The 20,975-nt window shown below is 50.2% G+C and overlaps 1 protein-coding gene across 1 annotated transcript in view; it reads right to left on the bottom strand.

The window, feature by feature from the left end:
* Positions 1 to 20,975, bottom strand: part of LOC309806869 (death-inducer obliterator 1-like) — a 63,128-nt gene that overhangs the window by 21,552 nt on the left and 20,601 nt on the right. The window contains 5 exon segments of the mRNA XM_082625883.1: positions 4,919 to 5,132; positions 5,921 to 6,133; positions 8,069 to 8,390; positions 9,054 to 9,891; positions 11,325 to 11,499. Of these exon segments, the coding sequence (XP_082482009.1) occupies positions 4,919 to 5,132; positions 5,921 to 6,133; positions 8,069 to 8,390; positions 9,054 to 9,889 (1,585 nt within the window). The 5' untranslated portion in view covers positions 9,890 to 9,891; positions 11,325 to 11,499.

Below are 20,975 nucleotides of genomic sequence, written 5' to 3'. Positions count from 1 at the left end.
CACTAACTTTCTGAACAGTTGTCTATTAAAAAAAAAAAACCTGTAAAAAGTAAAACACTTAAAAATACGAGAGAATGCCAATGACCAAGAAAATTCCAGGTATTTGGATAACATTAAAAACAGCTGTCAAGGTAAATCCTCATCAGGACAAGTTTTGGTTCTCTCTCCAAATGGGGGGAGGAAATTGGTGAGATGTACAAGGCTGCTTTGTCCCCACCCACATTTTTTTGCCACTGCAGATCTGGAAGAGACAAGAGAAAAACAGCTCGTGTAGCTGATAAAACATGCCTCTCCCACCGTTCCATTCCTACCAAACACCCCTTGGTCCAGGCAGCGCCCCCCATCTATGTCACCATGGGGACCTGTCTTCTCTTACTACCTGTGAAGCGTGCTCCCGGAACTCACACCACCGATCCCTGTGAAACCCGCGCCCCCAGATCCACTTCGCCACAGCACAGGAACCGGACGTGTGGCACACGGAGACCACGGGGCAACGCTTACGTCAGGGCAGGATGCTAACACATCACTGGACCTGGGTGCACAGGTTCTGCCAGGGGTCCCCATTTCAATTCTCAAACCTACACGGAACTGCAGAAATCGGATTTTCTAGTCAAAATTTATTCAGGTCCCCAGAGTTTCAAGTCATCTCGGAGCCATTTAGGGAGCCCCAAACATGGGAACATGTACCTATGCCTAACACAATTCCACTTCCAAACCCTAAGCAACCAGGGCCACTTTAGAAGAACATCTTCAGCCCTCTTCGTGCCTGTGCCTGGACAGTAACGAGAGGCGATGAAGAGGAAATGAAGAGAAACCATGAGGAGGACTACGAGACACAGGGACCTGGGGGGAAATACAATGGCAACTGTTTCCCTAAGTTACACTGTTTTTGTTTTCAGAAAGTCTGAAAAACAATTTAAAAAACTCATCAGAGAACAAGTGGGTGTTAATCCCATCACTGTGAGGACCTTAAGATCTACTGACTGCCCCACGAGAGAAGCAGGTCAGAGCCTCTGTGTAGCAAGGTCTTGCCCACGATGCTCATGCAAGGCTGCCCTGAACCCACAACCCAAAGCCAGTGCCAATGGCCTGGGAGAAGTGGGGTGGGGGCAGAGCACCTCCAGGGGCCGCACACTGGCTGCCTAAGGATCCACCCAAGCCCTGACCCGAGTCCAGGGCAACATGGGAAACGCCCCCTCCGAAGAGCGGTCCCGGCATCACCTGCACCCAGAAACATATCACGCTCTGCAGCCAGGGAGGCGGGTGGGGGCGTGGTGGGGATGCAGGGCTCTGCTGAGTGTGTGCGGGGGGCCCCCTCCCATTGTGCCTGTGTGTGGGGACCCGCGGAAGGTCCACAGCCACTGCCACTGTCAAGTAATGGTTTGGGGAAGAGGCAGAGGCACAGCTGCTGCTCACCGAGGCTCAAGTCCGGTGTTTACCTTCGACCTTTTACACTCCTCCCAATCATCTTTTGGGAAGATGACATTTCTGGGATAACAGAAAATGATCAGAAGCAACTAGCTCAACAGCATGTCCCTTATGCAGGCTACAAGCTGTGGCTATCCATCCACGTACTTCTGAGACGTAAATGTGCTACAGTCATCAAGACAGTGTGGTACTGGCACAAAAACAGAAAGATAGATCAATGGAACAGGATAGAAAGCCCAGAGATAAACCCACGCACATATGGTCACCTTATCTTTGATAAAGGAGGCAGGAATGTACAGTGGAGAAAGGACAGCCTCTTCAGTAAGTGGTGCTGGGAAAACTGGACAGGTCCATGTAAAAGTATGAGATTAGATCACTCCCTAACACCATACACAAAAATAAGCTCAAACTGGCCTAAAGACAGAAATGTAAGGCCAGAAACTATCAAACTCTTAGAGGAAAACATAGGCAGAACACTCTATGACATAAATCACAGCAAGATCCTTTTGGACCCACCTCCTACAGAAATGGAAATAAAAACAAAAATAAACACATGGGACCTAATGAAACTTCAAAGCTTTTGCACAGCAAAGGAAACCATAAACAAGACCAAAACACAACCCTCAGAATGGGAGAAAATATTTGCAAATGAAGCAACTGACAAAGGATTCATCTCCAAAATTTATAAGCAGCTTATGCAGCTCAATAGCAAAAAAAAAAACAAACAACCCAATCCAAAAATGGGCAGAAGACCTAAATAGACATTTCTCCAAAGAAGATATACAGATTGCCAACAAACACATGAAACAATGCTCAACATCATTAATCCTTAGAGACGTGCAAATCAAAACTACAATGAGATATCATCTCACACCAGTCAGAATGGCCATCATCCAAAAACCTAGAAACAATACATGCTGGAGAGGGTGTGGAGAAAAGGGAACACTCTTGCACTGCTGGTGGGAATGTGAATTGGTAGAGCCACTATGGAGAACGGTATGGAGGTTCCTTAAAAAACTACAAATAGAACTACCAGATGACCCAGCAATCCCACTACTGGGCATATACCCTGAGAAAATCATAATTCAAAAGGAGTCACGTACCAAAATGTTCATTGCAGCTCTATTTACAATAGCCCGGAGATGGAAACAACCTAAGTGTCCATCATCCAATGAATGGATAAAGAAGATGCGGCACATATATACAATGGAATACTACTCGGCCATAAAAAGAAACGAAATTGAGCTATTTGTCATGAGGTGGATGGACCTAGAGTCTGTCATACAGAGTGACGTAAGTCAGAAAGAGAAAGACAAATACCGTATGCTAACACATAGATATGGAATTTAAGAAAAGAAAACGTCATGAAGAACCTAGGGGTACAACAGGAATAAAGACACAGATCTACTTGAGAATGGACTTGAGGATATGGGGAGGGGGAAGGGTAAGCTGTGACAAGGCGAGAGAGAGGCATGGACACATATACACTACCAAACGTAAGGTAGATAGCTACTGGGAAGCAGCCACATAGCAAAGGGAGATCAGCTTGGTGCTCTGTGACCACCTAGAGGGGAGGGATAGGGAGGGTGGGAGGGAGGGAGACGCAAGAGGGAAGGGATATGGGAACAGACGTATATGTATAACTGATTCGCTTTGTTATAAAGCAGAAACTAATTAAAAAAAATGCGCTGGGAAGGTGGTCAGTGAGGAGGTGATGTGCAGAGGAGGGGGGTGGGGCAGAGGGAAGAGAAACCCGGCCTGTGAGCAGAGCCACCACCTCCTTGAGGCCGGGCTCCCCGCCCCTCCACCCCAATCTTCCCTCAAAAACCGGGAAGTCAGAACTGGGGATAAGTAAGCACCCACCCCTCCCCCAAACCCCGCCAGCTTTCCTTTCTCACTGTGCGCCCTACATCTGACTCCACACTCCGAGCCTGGGGGCAGTCTCCCGATTCTGGTCGACAGAGATGGAAATCAACTGAATTGAAATCAATCACCCAGGGTTTTGTGGCTACACCTCGGTTTCCCTTTCATTCTGTCACGTGCCTATAACCAACTGAGAACATTCAGCCCAGGATTCCAACATGACGGCTCCCCACCCATTCACAGCTGGGCGATGCTTATATTTAGGTCCACTCGTAACCCCTGTAGAGGCGCTACGGTGTAGAGGTGCTATAACTTGATGGATGTTTGCGACACGTTGTTAGCATGAAGTTCTTGGTTCAAACAACCTGAGGTGTATTGAGACTCATTTTAATATAGCAACTGGTTAATTCTATATTTAACCACTCACTCCAAAAATCCAAAAATAAATACACAAATAAATCTGTATATAGACATATACACACACAGTATTGCTTGGCAGTTTACTTGTAACTCCATTTCTTAGGTCTTGGGTCATTTACATTCTCAAAATGCATCTAGTTATGCAGTCTTCTAACCACACTACATCCACGAGGCCTTCCCTCAGGCCACTGGCCTAAACAGCCGGCTGAGAGGAGGAAGCAGCACGTGGCTATAATCCTGGAATTTAGGGCCATTTAACCTCTTGTGCTTTTTAAAAAAGTTGCAAGAGTATAAAAGATAGCATAAATAAAAACACAAAATGACCTTAATCATAGAAAAATAAGAATAAGATGTGCCCCAGAGCAATTTAAATTTCTAAAATTTAATTTTGGAGAATGAGCTGAGAAAAAGAAGAAAGAGAAAAGATTCAAGCTGCATGATCTCATCTGGGATTGCAAAGGTCTGTCTGAACTTGAAGCCTGGGTGGCATGACCCAGCAGTGCACGCCAAGACTCCTGGTCTGGGTGCTGCTCAGAGTGGAGAGACATTGTGCTCACTTACTTTCAAGCACGGGAAGCAGGGTAAACAGCCTTCAAGGCTGGCATGTGTGTTTATGTTGTGTGTAGTATGTGAATTGGACATAAAAAAAATTCCGGTTCGGTCAAGAATAATATAACTCCTGCAAATCATGCTTCAGTTGAAAATCAGCTACAACCCTACTGTGCTGATAGTAATAGGCTCCCACAATATGCAAAGAAGTGAGGGTCACGTGTGCTGGGAGCAGACTGTGTGGAAAGGCCCCCGCGTGGAGAGCCCACGGCGGTGACGGCGCAGTGGTGAACACCTGGATGACGGCGGACCCTGAGTGCCGGGCAGCGCGCCCCCTTGTCAGATTCTGCTGAAGATACTACACATACTTACCAGAGCCTGGTAATAAAGAAAAGCGATTAAAGACATCAGTCGTCGGAGGTGAGACATTCAGCAACGGGGCTGGTACAGCTTTTTGGAAACACGGACAGGAAGTCCCGACAGACTAAGGATGGGCACGCGGGGCTCAGGAGGCCTCCTGGACTTGGGCAAGGGCTTTGATCTCTGCAGGTGCAGCAGAAAACACGGCTAGAACTCCTAGCTCTGGACAGGCCCGAGTGCACGGCCATCCAGAAAGACCGGGAAGGGTCCAGAGCTCCCCCCACCGGGTGATACATACATTTATACAACAGTGGCGGCCAGGGGGCGGCAGTCTTTTCTGGCTTTACTGCATTGTAATTGTGGTCGCTGGCCCATGACGGCGTGCTGCTCTCACAGGGCGGCTCCTTAGCGAGGACCTCACTCCTTGGAGGCACTACCGCCACCTTCCTCGCTGTGTTCTCCTTCTTGTCTGGAGCCGGTCTCTTGTGCACAGAAGAGATTTTAATGCCTGCCTGGATAATCAGTAAAGCAACAATCATGAACGAGGTCAGAAATTAACCTTTGCGCATTGCACTCTGCAGTGAGGGTCACGACTCAATCAGCTCCTGGACCATCCTAAGCCCAATGCACTGCATCTGCTCAGCAGAGGGCTTGGCTACTCCCCGACATCCAGCAGGCCCGCATCAACATCCGAACGATGAGAAGGTCCCTGACACAACAACCCGTCAACCTAGCATCCTGATGAGGCGCTAGGCCGCCAGGATATCCGAGGGGCCGTGGAGTGAGGCAGTGAAGCAAGGCGGAGAGCACGGCAGACCGGGGACCCGTGTGAGAACGCGCCCAAGCAGCACGGACAGGCAGGAGCTGCAGACACAACAGCACGTGGAGAAAGGACAGGCGTACAAACGACATCCCTGTACCCCACCACTCAGTGCGGTGCCCCCAGAACCCACTGGCCACCCCGCTGACTGTGTGTCAACTCCCCGCACAGACTCCAGCAGGGACCACTCTCCTCCCAGCGGGGCTGGCGTGTGGGTGGAGAGCTATTCCACGCAGCAGCCGGTTCCCACGTTTCTATCAGTTAATCCCTCGGCAGGAGGCGGAGAAGGAAAACATGAGAACACGTGCCTATTTGTCATTTCGACAAGAACACTGGTGGGCAAGGCGGAGGGCAGTGTGAAGGTGCCTGCATCCCGTCCGGGCCTGTGTGCCCTACACTCTCCAAATCAACCCACCGAGCCTGTAACCTCCAGACGCTCATGGTTTGAACTACACAAATGGTTGGTTTCAGTCAACTTACCTGAACGCTCCATTTCTGAAGAATGATTTTTTCCGGCTTTGTCTTGGGTTTCTCTTTAGGTTTTGGTTTCTCCTCTTTCCCTGCACTCAGGAAGCGCATGGTGGCCGCGGCGTGTTTCCGGATACACTCGCTGCTGCAGTAGACAGAGTCGGGCTGCGCCACGCTCGAGCACCCGGGGCCAACGCATCTGGCGGCACCAGGCGCCTCTAGGACCTGCAGGATCAGACGTGGCTTCAGTGTACTCACCCACTAGGTGGGTATGGCACTTTGTAACATAACTATTTATGGTACCGAGATGACTGCTTTTAATCATGTATGAAAAAACTATGAATAAACATGTACCTTTGTTTATTCAAAACACACAAATCTACCTCCCCTGAGGAAGGCCCTCGGGTTCTTACCTGCCCTTCAGCCACGCAAGAAGGGCGGAACCCTAAGCGGACCCGGCGCTCACGCTGCGCACTTCTGAACACAATGGGGTTTCACACCACAAGTAGGTTCCCTTATCGGGCAAATGGGCAGGGATTTTACCAACGAATTAAGATCCCAAGTGAGAGGATTCTGAGTTAGTCCAAAGGGTCCAACTTCATCAACTGAAAACCCTTCAAAGAGGAACTGAGCCTCCAGAAGATAGAGGATTCCACTGCTGCCTCTGCTGAGAGGGCACCCATGCCTAGGCTCGGCGGGCAAGGTTGGGAGATGACACCCAGGACACCCAGTTAAACGTGGCTCTCAGAAACAACAGATCACTTTTTGCTATTATCAGGCCACAAAAATTGCCCGGGATATATTTTTCATGCTAAACCAAGTCAGAGCTTTTGGAAGTGGATCTTTCCCCAGCCGAGCCTCTGATACCTCAGGCCCCACAGACACCTGGAGGGCAGTCTTGGAAGACCCAGAGCAGAGGGGGCCCAGCTAAGCCAGGCCTGGATTTCGGAGCTAATAAATGTGTGTTGTTTAAGCTGCTGAACAAGTCTGTGGTTGCCTGCCGTGCGGTAGGAACCTGGTTCACTACAAGGGCTGAACACAGCTGTCCATGATCACTAGAGCATGTTCTGGTGGTCGAGACTAATAACATACATGAACATACCCCTCCAATGTACTGGAGCAAAATCTTAAATCTCAAATTATGCACTTAATTGTTTTTCCTCCACAGAATCCAAGTTTTACTCAGAGAAATACTTAAGTTTCTGGGTAGTCTCAAACACATCAGCAATCACAGGACGTTTCCTACTGACTTCCATTTCCATTCATTCTCTTCCTTACCAGTTCTCATCATACTTCCACTCGATGCCTCCTCATACGCCCATGATAGGTAAAATTTAAACGGTCCAGCCCTCGAGGCTACCTCAGTGCAAGGGGGAGACGGCGGGAAGCTAGGACACGGCCACCGCAAGGGCGTCTGCATGCCCAACACTGGCTAGAGCACAGGCTGTGGGGGCGGCATGGGCCCCCAATTCAAGGAAGGTCTGGGGTGAAAACATGCTCTGAGTAGGACGATCATGAGAGCCTCAGACAGCTCTCAAGATCCACGGAATCCATGACAAAAAATCCTGCCCTTGGGCAGGAGACACGAGTGAACAGAGTTGGGAAAGGAGAAAACACAGCTGCACAAGCACTGGTGAGTGGGAGAACACCATAACAGAGGGCGTGCCAGCCGCAGCTGTCTTGTCAGCCTGGGGACCCGTGCGGTCACCACCGCTGGCCTTGGCATCTTGCTGCGAGGAAGGGACTAGACCACTGGTTCTCTCAAGGCGCTGACGGGTACTATAGGTGCACACGTGCCCCTGTGACTCAAAAATAATTTTGTTTGTTCACATATGTACTTCAAACTCCGGATCCATTCATGAGAAAACTTAAGGGAAGACTTACAAAAGTGAGTCCACTTATGGAAAATGTTAAGTCAGTAATAACAGCATAGGAGATAGATATGATTAACAAACATAGAGAAAGAATAGACAGGCGTGCCAGCCTTAAGCAGGTGCATGGACCTGGGAGCTCGCAGAGCCCAGCCCCGCGCCCAATGCCACTCCTGGGAAGAGCTAACTTATCTCAGGAAACAAACGCTTCTGTCTTGATGTTTCTGCCAACGGCAGCTGAGGGCTCCACAGTCACCTCTACCGCTGACCTTGGGAGACAGGTACTTACGGGCTGGAGTATCTTGAGTTTTTTCTTGCAACTTGGGTTGGCAGCTTTCTCAATTCTAACCTTAATTCCTTGGTCTTCATTCGATTTCTGCTCCACGATTCCTATACTTGTACAGTCCATGCCGTCGGCATCTGCAGGTCTCGATCTCGAGTCCTGCGTGCCTGTGGTCTCGGAGCTGGGCTCGTCCTGCACTTGCAGGATGGTGCAGTTTGGGCAGATGTAATCCTGCCCGTTCCTTTCCAAGAGCCTCCCTCGAGCCTCAGAAATGCCCACACAGTCGCCATGAAACCATTCTTCACATCGGTCACAGCAAATCATAAACCTGGAATGATAAAATAAGGAATGGAGATTATTATTAGTATTACGAATGGAAAGTGAGAGACCAACTCAATTTTAAACACAAGTCAAATTTCAACATTCTATTATGAAAAAAACAAAAATATTACAGACACGTGGACGGAACAGAATAAAGAGCATCCACGTGCCCCTCTCAATTTTACTAACATTCAATCAAATTTGCTTCCTCTTTTCTTTCAGGGGAGCACTCTGCCCTGGACACCACAGTTCTTGTCCACAGGAGGGCAGCCATGCCTTTACCCGCCCCCTCCCTGAGCTGCCCCAACGTCCACACCACAGCCCAGTCGCAGCCGCTCTGGAGCAGCGTCACCCAGCGAGCTCTCTGGGACAGCAGATCCTCTCTGGTCCAGGCCGCCCTGTCCGTGGCTGCTGGGACCGAGGCAGCCAATGTCCCACGCCAGCCCCCACCTCGGTGGAGGGTGTGGCTCTTGGCAGTGCCCACCCATGCCATATTTGTTTTTGTTTTTTGACAATGACTTGCTCGTCTTTCCCAAGAGAACAAGTCCCTCATTCAGGCCACCCTGGGACTCTCTAAACTAAGACGAATGCAAAACCCTCTCTGGCACTTTCCACACCTCCGACTCCCCCCCGGAAGCCTGGGCAGCCACTTCATCCCCCCACGACCCACCTGTTGTTGTGAGGCTGGCGGCACAGGCAGTACAGGGCATTGGGGTCGTACACCTCACATGCGGGCTTGTGTCGGACTGCGTCTCCGGGTTCCTCTGCATTCCCCCCTGGGGCCGCCCTCCCTTCCAGCTGGCTCTCTCTGTCCATTTTCGCCGCCTGGGACGCAGCCCCCAGGTCGGCCTCCGGCTCCTGCGGGACGGGCCGCGAACCCTCCATTGCATCGCCTGCCTCAGCATCCACGGTCTCCACCGGGTCCTCCTCCCGATGCTTCTTCCTCAGACGGTTCTGGATGCCCTTTGGGGGCCTGTCAGTGGGCTCCTGCTCGCGCTTTCTCCGCAGGCCATTCTGGAGTTCTTTCAAAGTCAAACCGTCACTGTGGCTATTGGAGGTGTCAATCTCGTCGCCACGCCCTCTGGCCTTTACCGAGGAGGCCGTTCGTTCCTTAGCACCCGTGCAGCCAGACCTGGGACCGCTATTCCCGTCTGAGGTGCTCTCCATGCTCCCCTCGGAGGCGCTCTCCGCTTCTGTCACTGGACAGGACGCCGGCTCCTCTGAGGCCTCTAGGGACACGGAGGTGCCCCTCCGGCCCCGGCGCCGGACCGTGGTCGGGAACTCCTCCACCCGCTCCGTACGCTTCGGCTGCCTTCCGCTGCGACGCAGCGACGGGCTCTGCTGCTGCCGGGGCAGCGGCTCCAGGGCATCCACCTCCGCATCCCCGGCGCCCTCGCGCTTGCCGATGGTGCTCCTCCGGAACCTCCACGTCTTCCTGAACACTTTGCTGGTGGGCTTGATGGCCTTGGGCGCGTCCTCACCACTCGGGTCATCCTCCTCGTCCATACCTAACAGGGAAATGCAACCAAACCACGCCAGGCGTCAGCCAGGGCCGCGGTCCAGGCCCAGGACCGGCACCCACCAGCCACGAGAGTGCACCAGAAGGGGCACCACCCACACGGAGGAAACCCAGACACAGTGAATCGCAAGAATTCTCCACCTACAAAAACCGAAGGCTTTTCCTAAAGTGCGCGGAGAGGATTCAAGGTGATCTCTGAAGAAAAGTGTAACAGTTACGGAGCTAATGTTCAGCAGAAACACACAGCTAACAAACCAAATCTGTGCATCTGTCAACTGCTGAGGACGAGGATTTGGACAAGAGGTAGCGGGGAAAGAGGAAGCGAGCAGCAGTGCTGCCAGGACAGGACAGGGTGGCGGGTGCCTCGGCCTCGCCCGCACAGAGACGCGGGGCCCACCTGGCTCTGCCCGCAGAGCTCGGTGGACAGAACGCCGTGCTGGCTCTGGGCCTAGTGCTTGGAAGCCCCGAGCTGCGTGTGAGACGTCTGACCACGTTGCTGGAGGGATCACGTGGAGATGGGGGATTCGGACCCTGAACACCCACACCCAGCCCCCGCTGAGCCCTGCCCAGATTCCCGAGCCACGACTGTGTTGACACAAGATGGGCCCATCCAGCTCTGCACGCAGGGTCTGCAGCAGCAGACGATCAGGACACTGAGAAAATTCTGACCCACGCAGCACCGGTGGTATTTATTTCTTCTCTCCTCTTTCTAACAGACTGTTTAAACGGTCGTGTTTGTGAAAACTTCACTCCTGTTTAAAATGAAAAAGCCTGAAAAAGATAGTATAGACCTTGGGAAGTTTTTCCCAAGCTGCGCGGGCTTCAATTACATTTAAATGCTAACGATGACTCAGGTTTTATGCCATGAGCCATCCCAGGGGAAGGACTAGTACAGAATGGAAACCTTCAAACAGAAAACATACAAAATTAAAAATCACACGTAACTGAACTCTCTTTTTGGTTCCCACTAAGTATGGTCACCTCCCATTTCCATGTCCAGGTCTGCAACTCCCCCACCCTGGGCCTGGACCCACACTCTCCCAGGCCACTTGGAAGCTTGCAGGAGTAGCTGTGACATCAGCACCTGTGCCACCAAGGACCACGCCACTGTCCTGGTCACCCAAGTCTTTCTGCAGGAAGGACTCTCCTCTACAAAACACAGTTCTCACCAGAGACAACATACAACGTCATCGTAAATGCACTAAAGAAACCACCCATGTAAAAATAAAGTAGTGCTCTGAAGCAGATTCTTAACACACAATTAGACACTCTTCAAGAAATCTTGGGCTAAAGCTTAAACCACTGCAAACAAATACTAATGTCACATCAGTTTCTTTACATATAATGCCGCTTTTGAAATAGAAAACATGACATTAAAACTTAAAATTGTGTTGCTGGCGTTTAACACTATTGCCACGTTACCTGCCCCACACGGAAGCTTGGGCGCTTCTTCCGACTTCCCAGAAACAATGAAAACCTGGCCGATGCAACTGTGGGGTCCAAGGGAAGCGCCAAGCCCCGAAACCCTGCTGCTGCCGGTCACTATTCACAGATTACAATGCAGATTATCTCGAGACAGTCACCACGGAGTAAGCTCCTAAAAGAAGACAACAAAACCGCTTAAAGATTTAAAGCAACTATAACTAAAATCATGTTTAAGAAAAAAAAGGCATGAAGCTTTCCAAACAATCTCTTATTTGAATGTACATTACATGACCCACAAAGACACTGGGCGAGTCGACAAACAATATCCACAAAACAAAGTCCCCTGCTTCCTTAAGGACTTTTAAAGAAGGGAAGATACTTTGACTACACTCTGAAAGCAGGGGGCCGGAAAGGCCTCCGCTTGCGCACTGGTGGGGAGGAAGCTGGTGGGCAGAGGGCAGAGGCCTCAGTGGGAAGGAGGGTTTCAAAACTGATCACTGGTACCAGCTGCTTTCCAATTACAATCGTACTTTTAAGACGGACCCAGGTCAGTAAAAACCCAGAGACAGAGAGAAAGGAACAAAACATGAAAAGATGAACAAAAAAATTACACATGAAAGTCATTATTTAGAAATTCTTTTCTTTTTAAATCTATTTATTTAAGTTTTGGCTGTGTTGGTCTCTGTTGCTGTGCGTGGGTTTTCTCTAGTTGCAGTGAGCGGGGGCTACTCTTCATTGTGGTGCATGGGCTTCTCATTGCGGTGGCTGCTCTTGTTGTGGAGCACGGGCTCTAGGCGCATGGCTTCAGTAGTTGTGGCACGCGGGCTCAGTAGTTGTGGCTCGTGGGCTCTAGAGCACAGGCTCAGTAGTTGTCGTACACGGGCTTAGTTGCTCTGCTGCATGTGGGATCTTAAGTTCCCTGACCAGGGATCAAACTCGTGTCCCCTGCCTCGGCAGGCGGATTCTGAACCACTGTGCCACCAGGGAAGCCCTAGAACACTATACCTATGTCATCCTTTTAGTTAAAAATCTAAGGAAGATTTCAGAGGACTAATGTGATGATGATTGAACATCACCAGGGTACAGCTCATCTATGTGTATTTACATATTTAAAGAACGTTTCTCCTCCTGTGCCCTCATTCAATCACGAAACCTAGTTTGCTCCACAAATGTGTCTCTGTTTCTAGGTAAGTCCGCAGTGTTAACATTTTAACACATTTTGCTTTCTAGACCCAGGACTCCCTGCCCGCAACTCACCTCTTCCTCACCTCACACCAACTGCCTCCCCTGTAACTGTGGTCTCCTTGGGTGACCTCAGAGCAAACATTCCGTCCCACCTCCTTCTAAAGAGATAGCGACCATCTCACTCTGGTCACCCCCGGCCCCCCATGGCCGGCCACCACCTCTCTCACATATGGTCAACCCATCTCAAAATGAGAAACTTCTCAGGAGAAACTGTTCAAAACAGTGAACATTTATAAAAGCAAAGAAAGTACGATGGTCTCAGGAATTTACAAGTTTTTAAGGTTTGTGTTAATCTGAACCACCCACCCAAGAAGAAACCCATGCCTCTGGATTTGACTTCTGAATCGTCAGAAAAGGAAAATCCAGCTATCTCTGTTAAGTGGAATGAAGTACTTTATTCAGAATAGATCATATCATTTTAGATCATCTGGTTCGTTTTGGTTCTTTTTTTTGATTTTACATTTGCAAGATCGCTTCCATAATTTCTTCCCAGAAATTCTAAGGTAAAATTTCACGTCACGAAACAAAAACAAACCCCTATGATCAAGGCAAAAGTTAAAAGAGAAGAATTGTGTTCTGTTCCTAACACAACTTAAAATGTGGGTCCACACACAACGGCAGGTCACCAAACGGTGGTCACACCGTACTAGTAACAACTTTTCCCCAGAGGAAAAGAACGGTGGGCGGTCATCCCTGAAACTGGGAAAAAGAAAACCTGGAGGCGAACATGATGCACTGAGATAGTTTTGTATCTTTACATTTCTAAGTGCAAATGTCCTCTCAGCTGAAAACGGCTCCACTTCCTAAGCAGACCTAGGAACACCAACACGAAACCTTAGGTTCCCCCAGGCCACCCAAGGGCAGGAAGCAGCCCACCACCTCCCAGGCAGCTCTCCAACGTTTTGCTGTCAAGGTCCCTTTATACCCCTAAAAACTGAGGACCCCAAAGAGCGGTTGCTCATGTGGGATATGTATGTCCAAAATTAATCCTGAGAAAGGCTTTCAGAATTGTGGATGTTCCCTGATACCACATCAAACCTCGACGGGCCGCAGTGCCGTGAAAACCACTTGTGACACGAATCTGCAACCACAGCCATGAATGCTCCGCACCTTCCTGCGTCGTAACGCACTCTGAAAACATCTTTTGCCTATGTGCACGGTGGCCAGTTGGACACATGCAGAGTCCACACGCTGGCACATTTCATTAGACGACGTGAGACGCATCTCTTAATGTGAGCGCCCATCTCCTGAAATGTCTTTCATTACTGGGAAGCCATCAAGCTCAGGGTGGCAGATAAAAGCTTTTCCAAATGCTAATTTTCCTTTAACACCGGAATTTTGTCATCAGTAACAAATATAGTCAGCTGATTTCCTCGAGTCTCACACTGTGCATCTTCGAGGTAACGCCTGACACACACCACCTGAAAAATGCAGTCCATCGGCACTGCTCTGCGGCCCCTGGCTGCGGGCGCCTCTGGCCCCTCAGGGGCACTACCGGGAACCTCTGTGCCAGCAGTGCAAACGCCGACCCGGCAGGGCTGGCTCACGAGGCCGACTGTGACCCTGGACAGGGCTTCTGAGCTCTTCGCCTCCAAAGGGTTTCAAAACACCCCATTTCCGGTAGCTCAAGAACATTCTGGATACACGCCAAGCACTCACACGAATCCGCACTCCAGTGTCCGAGGAGAGGAAACATTTGCTTCCACAAAACTGTTCTAAAGCCCCACTTCGTCTTCCCTTCAGACTATACAACCCTTGGAAAACGTTAAGCTGCCAGAAGTGATTTTCTTTCGAGCAAAACCCAAAATACGCTCCCCAAACAAACAACGTGGGTGCTGCCCGACTCTACAAGCACGTAAATCTGAAGGCTCCACTACTACAAAGCTCGCCACAGGTAAGTAACCGCATCTTACCCCTCTGAAGATGCTTAGTTCTATGGACTGGAGACTCATTTCTCTGAGATACTTTAAAATGTCATACAGAACCACAATGAAGCTCCTATTTTCACAGCACAACAAACACGAGAAAACAGTTGTGGCTTCTCAAAAACATAACACACAAGCGTGCACCTGCCCTGCCCACCTAGCGGCAAAACAAGGTGGTCCTCCGAATCTCACACCCCGAAACAACATTCAAGGCTAACACTTTTAATTTTGAAACAATTCTAACCTGCGGGTCACAAATTATATCCAGTGCTACAACAGAACCTCATTATTTCGGTCACAAATTATATCCAATGCTACAACGTAACCTCAGTATTTCGGACTCTGCTAACTCAACTTATGGTTCTAACAGGCTGGGCCAAAGTTCACAGTTACTGATATTTCACGTTAAGAGTCGTCCGTCTCATGACGAATCCTTTGCTGGGGATGAGGAGGCATTGAGAAGGTGCTGAAAGTTCTATGAAGTACTGAAAACAGCAAGCTTTCACAAGTTCACAAGCCTCTTGCACAATTCCGTTTTTATTAATGGGACAGTCACTAACGAGGCCACGCCCAGGAATTTGAGAGGACATGCGACATCCTGCCGCCCTGGCAGCGGTCCCTCTCAGCGACCCCACGCTCATCCTGACTCGACTGCCCCAGTGGCACTGCAGTCCTTTAGGTGGCCAATCCAAAGTCTGCTGCTTGCCAAGTAACACTGTCATTCAAATTCCACTGAAGCAAAAGGACCCACAGCACGATAAGCTTCTCAAGCGGTAACTACAGAGAGAAATCTAGGAACCACCTGCTGTCCAAAATTTCTTAGGTGTTTTTGCTTCACGGGTCTGTGCAGACAAAAAGTCAACCTTGTGGCTGAAAAGCTCGCCACGACTGGTGCCTCGGCAAAGCTCTGGTGAGGCCGGGACCCCAGCTCCCCCTTGGCGGGCGGGCAGCGGGCACTCTGGTTTCTCTCTATCCACTTCCTAGTGAAAACACAGGCTTGTGACCTCGGTGGGCAGCTCTCCAAAAGCGCTTCAGGAACAACCAGCAGAGCCACCTGAATGCGTCCAGGGTTAAGGTGGAGGCAACGAGGCTTTCCCTGTCCTCTACGGAACCGCTTGCTCCCTTGGATGGACTCCTGCTGGGGTCTGCACGTTTGTGTCCCCGGAGCCCTCCTGAATGGGATATCTGCCCTGGAAAAGAGGCCCCAGAGCCCACCTGGCCCTGCCACCGGGACCCAACTGCCCCGGCATCTTGACCTCGGGCCTCCCGCCTTCAGAGCTGCAAGAAATCAAGTCCACTGTGTCAAAGCTCCTAGCCTGTGGTCCTTGCCACGGCAGCCCGAGGGCACTGAGGCAGCTCCCTCTTGTCTCTCAAGGAACAAGAAGACATGGCTTCAAACACTGGCAAGGGACTCTCTGAATCCTACACCCTGGGGGTTGGTGCTTGTAAGACAAGGCCCCCGCCAGGGTCTTAGGGACCCTCTGAACTGCACAGGCTCCTGTCCTCACCGAGTCTGCAAGATGGGGCAGGTCTGGCTAAACGCCCAGGACAACACTGGGATGGGCCCCCAAACGGGAGCCTCCCCCATCCTTCCCCAACCAAGACAGAGGGTGTGACTGTGAGGTGGGGGGGAGGGAGGGTCACAGACGGGACCTGGGCACAGTAAGTCGCTCCCCAGGACAGTCAGCCCTGCTGGGCACCTCAGGGGTTGCTTCCTAGGGACCCTGATCCTCCAGCTCCGCCCCCCTAACCACCCACCCTACCGCTTTCATGTCCGCAGTGGTCTGTCTGGGCCCCGAGTGCACCCGGGCTGGCTACTCCCTTCCAGCACCCACGGGGGCACTGCTGCCAGATCCCCGTGTCACCCGTAGCACCCAGTGCAGGCCCGGTGCACCGTGTCTCGCTGCGGCAAGAGCCGTTGCTAAGGATCCGGTGAGAGGCTGTGGGTGAGGACAGCCTACGGTAAAGGCAAAATGCCACCGTTCCCTCAGGCCCAAAGACCCCTGGGGCCTCCTCACCCACAGCGCACCCCGGCTGTACTCTGGGGCTCTGGTTCCCGCCGGTCCACTTTGAGGGGGACGTGTGCACTGAACCCTCTTCACTGGGGACCACAAACTAGCCAGATAGTCCACGCTTTTCCCAAAAAGCGAGAACGTGGTGGAGGGCCCCCTGAAAACATTGCCTATCTTCTTAAAGGTAACCCATTTCCCCAGGTGTTAAAGTTCAGAGTCAACTGCCTTTTGAAATTCCCATTTCTCAACAACAAGAGCATTTCTAACCATGACCTACAGCAGAGGTTCTCAAAGTGTGGCCCCCGGGCCTTTCAGGAGGGGCCCCCCAAGGTCAAACTCTTTGCACAACACTAAGGGCACAGACGTGGTGGTTTCTCAGAAGCCAAATGACAGAGATAGGACGAAGGAGACCAGAGAATCCGGCTACTGTCGCTTAAGCCAGACGTTCAGGAGGCCTGCAAAACCCTAGGACAACACTACCTTTCCCATTAAATTGTTTTTCTTTTGGAACATAGTTGCCATAAAGTGTTATTTACGTTATTATTTTTAAGTATATTTAAATGTCTCATTTTTAATGCCAAATATGGAAAATATCAATAGACACAACATAAACAAAAGCCCTCCGGGGTCCTTGTTAATTTTAGGTGTAAAGGGGTCGGTCTGAGTATGGCCAACGGCACAGACTTGACACTACTGGCTACTTCAAAGGGCTGCTCTTGATGGGCCAGTGAGACGGAAGGGCCGTGACAGCGACGCTCCAGGAGGCTGCTCTCCCAGACCCTCCCCACCTCTCCTCGGATGACTGAGAAGGCACCGGTTATGAAACGGCAGCATTCAGAGGGACGGCCACCCAAGTCCAAAGAGAAAATGGCTGGAGGAAGAAACCAAAGGCCTGCTGCTTCTCACAAGTACGTGCTTCATGAGTGGAGCTGCATCTCATGCCACAGGCCAAGGGGCAAAAGTAATGCTTGGAGACCGTGGAAATGCAAACGTCAAGAATTCAACTGTATACTTGAGCCGGAATCTTCCTTTCTTTCTCTGAGATTAGAAGAGGCCAATGTCTACCTTTGGGGGGCAGTGGGGAAGGTCCAAGCTTAAATAAAGCAGTTATTAAATAAAAACAGGATTTTACAGATCCACGCAGAGCTCAACTTGAGGCAACTTCTCCGACTCCTGCCACCACTGCCCGGGTCGCGAAAGTGCAGAAGAAAGCCACCTTACTACTAAAAACACAAATACTGTTTAAATTACAATCTAACAAACCGAAAGAGTCAATGGCTAGCACTGACCTAGCCCTGTCTCCATGGGGCACTGGGGCATTTCAGGGGGACCACTCCTTGTGCCGGCTCAGCATGCCAAGTCCTGACCAAGGCAGCCCCCAGTGTCCTCCTCCGCTGACCACAGCATGACCACACCCACACACCAACAAGTAGGGTAAGTCCTCTGATAAGCAGAGAGGGGGCTGGGAGGCTCAAGGGGCAGCACCACGGAAGAAGGCAGGCTTCACACCAGGGTGTCCCTGCCTTCAGTCCCAACTACAAACCTATCAAACTCGTGTCCCCTGCCTTGGCAGGCGGATTCTTAACCACTGTGCCACCAGGGAAGCCCTAGAACACTATACCTATGTCATCCTTTTAGTTAAAAAATCTAAGGAAGATTCAGAGGACTAATGTGATGATGATTGAACATCACCAGGGTACAGCTCATCTATGTGTATTTACATATTTAAAGAACGTTTCTCCTCCTGTGCCCTCATTCAATCACGAAACCTAGTTTGCTCCACAAATGTGTCTCTGTTTCTAGGTAAGTCCGCAGTGTTAACATTTTAACACATTTTGCTTTCTAGACCCAGGACTCCCTGCCCGCAACTCACCTCTTCCTCACCTCACACCAACTGCCTCCCCTGTAACTGTGGTCTCCTTGGGTGACCTCAGAGCAAACATTCCGTCCCACCTCCTTTTAAAGAGATAGCGACCATCTCACTCTGGTCACCCCCGGCCCCCCATGGCCGGCCACCACCTCTCTCACATATGGTCAACCCATCTCAAAATGAGAAACTTCTCAGGAGAAACTGTTCAAAACAGTGAACATTTATAAAAGCAAAGAAAGTACGATGGTCTCAGGAATTTACAAGTTTTTAAGGTTTGTGTTAATCTGAACCACCCACCCAAGAAGAAACCCATGCCTCTGGATTTGACTTCTGAATCGTCAGAAAAGGAAAATCCAGCTATTTCTGTTAAGTGGAATGAAGTACTTTATTCAGAATAGATCATATCATTTTAGATCATCTGGTTCGTTTTGGTTCTTTTTTTTGATTTTACATTTGCAAGATCGCTTCCATAATTTCTTCCCAGAAATTCTAAGGTAAAATTTCACGTCACGAAACAAAAACAAACCCCTATGATCAAGGCAAAAGTTAAAAGAGAAGAATTGTGTTCTGTTCCTAACACAACTTAAAATGTGGGTCCACACACAACGGCAGGTCACCAAACGGTGGTCACACCGTACTAGTAACAACTTTTCCCCAGAGGAAAAGAACGGTGGGCGGTCATCCCTGAAACTGGGAAAAAGAAAACCTGGAGGCGAACATGATGCACTGAGATAGTTTTGTATCTTTACATTTCTAAGTGCAAATGTCCTCTCAGCTGAAAACGGCTCCACTTCCTAAGCAGACCTAGGAACACCAACACGAAACCTTAGGTTCCCCCAGGCCACCCAAGGGCAGGAAGCAGCCCACCACCTCCCAGGCAGCTCTCCAACGTTTTGCTGTCAAGGTCCCTTTATACCCCTAAAAACTGAGGACCCCAAAGAGCGGTTGCTCATGTGGGATATGTATGTCCAAAATTAATCCTGAGAAAGGCTTTCAGAATTGTGGATGTTCCCTGATACCACATCAAACCTCGACGGGCCGCAGTGCCGTGAAAACCACTTGTGACACGAATCTGCAACCACAGCCATGAATGCTCCGCACCTTCCTGCGTCGTAACGCACTCTGAAAACATCTTTTGCCTATGTGCACGGTGGCCAGTTGGACACATGCAGAGTCCACACGCTGGCACATTTCATTAGACGACGTGAGACGCATCTCTTAATGTGAGCGCCCATCTCCTGAAATGTCTTTCATTACTGGGAAGCCATCAAGCTCAGGGTGGCAGATAAAAGCTTTTCCAAATGCTAATTTTCCTTTAACACCGGAATTTTGTCATCAGTAACAAATATAGTCAGCTGATTTCCTCGAGTCTCACACTGTGCATCTTCGAGGTAACGCCTGACACACACCACCTGAAAAATGCAGTCCATCGGCACTGCTCTGCGGCCCCTGGCTGCGGGCGCCTCTGGCCCCTCAGGGGCACTACCGGGAACCTCTGTGCCAGCAGTGCAAACGCCGACCCGGCAGGGCTGGCTCACGAGGCCGACTGTGACCCTGGACAGGGCTTCTGAGCTCTTCGCCTCCAAAGGGTTTCAAAACACCCCATTTCCGGTAGCTCAAGAACATTCTGGATACACGCCAAGCACTCACACGACTCCGCACTCCAGTGTCCGAGGAGAGGACACATTTGCTTCCACAAAACTGTTCTAAAGCCCCACTTCGTCTTCCCTTCAGACTATACAACCCTTGGAAAACGTTAAGCTGCCAGAAGTGATTTTCTTTCGAGCAAAACCCAAAATACGCTCCCCAAACAAACAACGTGGGTGCTGCCCGACTCTACAAGCACGTAAATCTGAAGGCTCCACTACTACAAAGCTCGCCACAGGTAAGTAACCGCATCTTACCCCTCTGAAGATGCTTAGTTCTATGGACTGGAGACTCATTTCTCTGAGATACTTTAAAATGTCATATAGAACCACAATGAAGCTCCTATTTTCACAGCACAACAAACACGAGAAAACAGTTGCGGCTTCTCAAACACATAACACACAAGCGTGCACCTGCCCTGCCCACCTAGCGGCAAAACAAGGTGGTCCTCCGAATCTCACACCCCGAAACAACATTCAAGGCTAACACTTTTAATTTTGAAACAATTCTAACCTGCGGGTCACAAATTATATCCAGTGCTACAACAGAACCTCATTATTTCGGTCACAAATTATATCCAATGCTACAACGTAACCTCAGTATTTCGGACTCTGCTAACTCAACTTATGGTTCTAACAGGCTGGGCCAAAGTTCACAGTTACTGATATTTCACGTTAAGAGTCGTCCGTCTCATGACGAATCCTTTGCTGGGGATGAGGAGGCATTGAGAAGGTGCTGAAAGTTCTATGAAGTACTGAAAACAGCAAGCTTTCACAAGTTCACAAGCCTCTTGCACAATTCCGTTTTTATTAATGGGACAGTCACTAACGAGGCCACGCCCAGGAATTTGAGAGGACATGCGACATCCTGCCGCCCTGGCAGCGGTCCCTCTCAGCGACCCCACGCTCATCCTGACTCGACTGCCCCAGTGGCACTGCAGTCCTTTAGG

Source organism: Mesoplodon mirus (genome assembly GCF_964341445.2).
Source record: "Mesoplodon mirus genome assembly, chromosome: 6".
NCBI classification, from domain to species: domain Eukaryota; kingdom Metazoa; phylum Chordata; class Mammalia; order Artiodactyla; family Ziphiidae; genus Mesoplodon; species Mesoplodon mirus.
The sequence above is the reverse complement of the archived record's forward strand: the minus strand, read 5'-3'. Positions and strand labels throughout refer to the sequence as shown.